The 4,435-nt window shown below is 53.1% G+C and overlaps 1 protein-coding gene across 1 annotated transcript; it reads right to left on the bottom strand.

Moving 5' to 3' along the window:
* Window positions 1–1,490: 1,490 nt before the first annotated feature.
* On the bottom strand, window positions 1,491–3,527 carry LOC109779355 (UDP-glycosyltransferase 73C12-like). Its single transcript, XM_020337974.3, has one exon. It carries the CDS (start codon window positions 3,180–3,182, stop codon window positions 1,650–1,652), a length of 1,533 nt encoding a protein of 510 aa, XP_020193563.1. The 5' UTR covers window positions 3,183–3,527; the 3' UTR covers window positions 1,491–1,649.
* Window positions 3,528–4,435: the final 908 nt, after the last annotated feature.

Below are 4,435 nucleotides of genomic sequence, written 5' to 3'. Positions count from 1 at the left end.
AGACCGTACCGTTTGTTATTTAACTAACCTATTTACTTCCGAACTTTTTGAGCCATACCAAGTAGTATTGTCTCATGTTCGGCCAAGAGTTTCAATCGATCTTAATGATGCTTTTCTCAAACCTTTAACGAAGGATGACTTCCATAAAGCCTTATTTGATATTGGTGATATGAAAACACCAAGTCCGAATGGTCCGGACTCGGTATTTTATAAACGTTCCTGGCCTATGATGAGACCTTGTTGATGAGACTTTGGAGGCAATTAACTCGGGATTGATTCCTTGGGGTTGGAATGATACACCTATTGTGACGATACCAAAGATCAAGTGTCCAGAGAAGGTAACACGGTTTCGGCCTATAAGTCTATGTAATCATGTTTACAAAGTGATTTCTAAGATGCTTGCAAGCCGCTTGAAAACTTTTTCTGCCAGAGATCATCAGTCCAACACAAAGCGCTTTTGTTCTGGAAAGAATGATCACTCACGAAGTGCTTGTGGCATATGAGTGTTATCATAAAATAAAAAATAAATGAGACGAAAAAGAGGGTTTATGTGCGGTTAAGTTGGACATGAACAAAAATATGATCGAGATCAATGGGTCTTTTTAAAGGAGTATACAGTCTGATTTTATTGTGAGGAACCATGTCGTTCCAAACCATTGAGGAGGCTCAGACAAGGAGACCCCTTTTGTCGTACCTGCTTTTATTATGCACTAAAGGCCTTACTGTTTTGCTCTCTCATGCTCGAGATAATGGACTGATGGAAGTTCATGTTTGTAGAGACGCTCCCTTTATAACCACACTCTTTTTTTACGGATAATTTGTTGATACTTATGAAGGAAACACCAAATAATGCTGCATGGTTAAAGAACGTGCTCGATACCTATTGTTCTGCGTCCGTCCAATAGATTAGTTTGGAGAAGTCAAGCATCTTATTCAATCCAAATACAAATCTTGTTATGAGAGCAGGTTTCACAATTCTTGATACTATGACAGAAGCTTTGAACAACAAGCCTTCCACTATTGGTATGGACAAAACTGTTTGCTCCAAATATTTGATTGAAAGGGTTGTCCAAAGAGTGAATGGATGGCAAGAAAAACTAATTCAAGGGGTAGGAAATTCTACTCAAGTTTCAAGTTGGTTGTTCAAGCAATACCATTATATGCCATGTGTGTCTTTAAAATTCCTAAACAACTATACCTTAGAATAATATACTTTTTCATTTTTATTTATGGTTTTTATGTTTTTTATTTTTTGCGGTTAATTGGTTTTTAGTTAAAGTTTATGTTTCTGTTTACTCGTACAAAAAAAGTGATTTGCACGAGAAAAATTCAGACCACTTGCCAATAAAAGGTCACTAATTATCCTGCACGAACATTAGAACATCCTGGATTCAACACATGAGTTGGAGAAAATTCGAATTCGGAATACAAACCACCAAATACCGTCGAGTCACAAGCCAATTCTAATAATCTCAAAAAATCACTAATAGTTCTGATAAGACCTTCCACATTGATAAAAAATAGTGTACAAAAATAGACCAAATGTAGTGTACTATGAGTTTTCAAAGTCTTAACTTTGATTGGAACGGCATTTTAGGCTCTCGGTAGCTGGACAGCTACATGCTATAAACGCACACACTGCCCAGATATCACTCGGCGGTACCTTGTGTGGCGCCCACCTCGAAACACTTGGCCAGATCGCAGATGTTGGCGTGCGACGAGCCCCCCTCCCGCATGGCCGCCCTCGCTTTCACCGCGAGCGCACGGGCTTTGCAACGCCGCGCCTCGCCATCCTCCCCGCCGTCCATGGCGCTCCTCACCGCGGCCTCCACCGTCTCCCTCCCAACCACGACATCCTTCTGATCCGTCCGGTACATCACTGGCTCCTTCACCCCGACGCTGACGCCGATCCCCAGCACCTCCACCGCCATCTTCTCGTTCAGGAACTGGTCTGTGAAGTGCGGCCACGTCACCACCGGCAGCCCCGCCGCGACCGCCTCCAGCGTCGAGTTCCACCCGCAGTGCGTCACGAATGCGCCTGCCGCGCGGTGCGACAGGATCAGCGCCTGCGGCGCCCACCCCCAGATGAGCAGGCCACGCCCCGCGACGCGCTCCTCGAGCCCGCGGAGGAAGGCGAGCGCTGCCTCGTCGTGGCGGCCGGCGTCCTTGACCACCCAGATAAAAGGGTAGCCCGACGCCTCCAGTCCCAGGCCGAGCTCCGAGACCTGCTTCGGGTCCGCGTGCGCGATGCTGCCGAAGCTGACGTAGACCACGGAGCTGGGCTCCTTGTCGTCGAGCCACCGGACGCAGTCGTCGGCGTCGATGGCTGCGGTGTTCCCTCTCGCCGCCAGCGTCGTGACGTGCTGGTGGTAGAGAGAGACCGGCCCCACGGTCCACACCTTCATCCCCCTTGCGGCCGCGTAGCCAGCGACGTACTCGGGCTCCATCTCCACGAAGGTGTTCATGACGACGCCGTCGGCCTCGGCCCGCGCTCGCTCTACGTCGTCGCCGAACTTCTCCCAGCCGGGCCAGCCCCGGAAGAAGCCGGGGGCCTGCGCCCTCGTCACCTCGAACCTCTTCTCCAGTCCCGGAACGACGACCGGCTGGTTGTAGTCGAGCACGCCGTCGTAGGCGTTGAACCTCTCGACGTTGTGCTGGCACAGGACGCAGAAGGCGCACATGCTGAAGAAGCTGAGCCGGGGGACCCCCAGGCTGGCCGCGAGCTCCACGGTCCACGGGTGGCAGAAATCGGACACGATGCATGTTGCTGGCTGAGGCGCGTGGTCGCGGAGGTGGGCCTCGATCGGCCCCCGGAGGAGCGCGACGGCGGAGAAGTAGGCCAGCATGTACTCCGGGGGGACGTTGTCCATGTTGTCCGCTCCGCCTGGGACCCCGTCGGGCAGGCCGACCGCGGCGTAGTCGAGCGGGAAGTCGACGAGGCTGACTGGCAGGCCGGACCGCCGGGCGGATTCGACGGTGGGGCGCACCCGCGCCGCCGTGGACGGCGTGGCGACGATGGTGCAGAGCGCGCCCTGAGTGGCCAGCAGCAGCGCGGTGTCGACGGCGGGGATGATGTGGCCCTGGGCCATAAGCGGCACGAACACGAAGTGCGCCGCCGCCGCCGCCGCCTCCGGCTTCACTTCTTCATTGGTCGCTGCTTGGACATGGACTAGGCTGGGCATCGTGGGCTCCTGGCTCAGAGGATCCGATGAGAGGCTGAGGAGGCTAGCTAGCAGAGTTAGCAAGTGATTTAAAGAACGTCGACAGATCCAAGCTGGCAGAGGCCGCGTCTTTGTGTTGATTGGTGGCGTCGACACCCAAGCCGGCAGAGGCCGGCCGGCCGGCGTCGTCGGTGCGTAGCGTCAGGATTGACGCACCGTAGAGGATGCGAACATCAGTACATAGCGTCAGGATTGACGCACCTTGAGAATGCGGAGCCTAAATATCCAAGATTAGATGCTGATCTTACTCGGCCGTAGTTTGGTTTTTGTCCTGTCACTGACAATGTGAAGATGCCCGCATGTGCTACCAACGGCACCACGAGATCTGCGCTCTACAGTCATTTGACTAAGATCGCTAATCGAGTACAGTATTTTCTTTAGTTATTTTTCTGAAGAAAGGCTTTCATTAGATAGGTTTTCCACAAACCGAAGACAAAGTGGGATGTTTTGCGGGCGTCCGGACCGCTGCCACGGCCGCTTCTGATTGCCCTGGCCCACCCCACCCCTACTCGCCCGTGCACGCTTCGCCTTAAACGGCCGGCGCCACTCCAGAGCGTTAGTGTTGCATTCATGCCGAGCGGATGCGACCTCTCACTACTACCAGCATTGAAGCGGGGCGCCGGTCGGGAGAGCGCCGCCCACGTTGCTTCCCGGTGCACGCGACTGCTGCGCGTTCAAACAACACACCACGACGGTTCATCGCCCTACATCAATGATATGCGGTTGCCGAGTAACCTACTCTGGCGCCCCGCGTCCGTCCATCTGCCGCCCGCCTTTGCCATCCGCCCGCTATATAAACTCCAGCCCCGACCATAGCGGCAGTACGCCATCCTCCTCTTGTCCCTTTATCATCTCCGCACCACGCCCACCTTGGCCTCCTCGCACTCCAAAACCCTCTGAGACAACCTCTCCTCCAACCATAAGGAGATGGCTGTCGGTGTCAAAACCGGCAGATCTCGGGTAGGGGGCCCAAGCTGTGAGTCTAAGGATCAATGGTAACAAGGGACAATGGGGACACGATGTTTACCCAGGTTCGGGCCCTCTTAAAGGAGGTAAAACCCTACGTCCTGCTTGATTGTATTCGATGAGTATAGGGGTAACAAGAGTTGATCTACCTCGAGATCGTAATGGCTAAACCCTAGCTGTCTAGCCTATGATTATTCTGATAGCCTCTACGGACTAAACCCTCGGGTTTATATACACACCGGAGGGGC

This window comes from Aegilops tauschii, chromosome 5 (assembly GCF_002575655.3).
Source record: "Aegilops tauschii subsp. strangulata cultivar AL8/78 chromosome 5, Aet v6.0, whole genome shotgun sequence".
Lineage (NCBI taxonomy): Eukaryota > Viridiplantae > Streptophyta > Magnoliopsida > Poales > Poaceae > Aegilops > Aegilops tauschii.
This window is presented reverse-complemented; position numbering and strand designations above follow the sequence as displayed.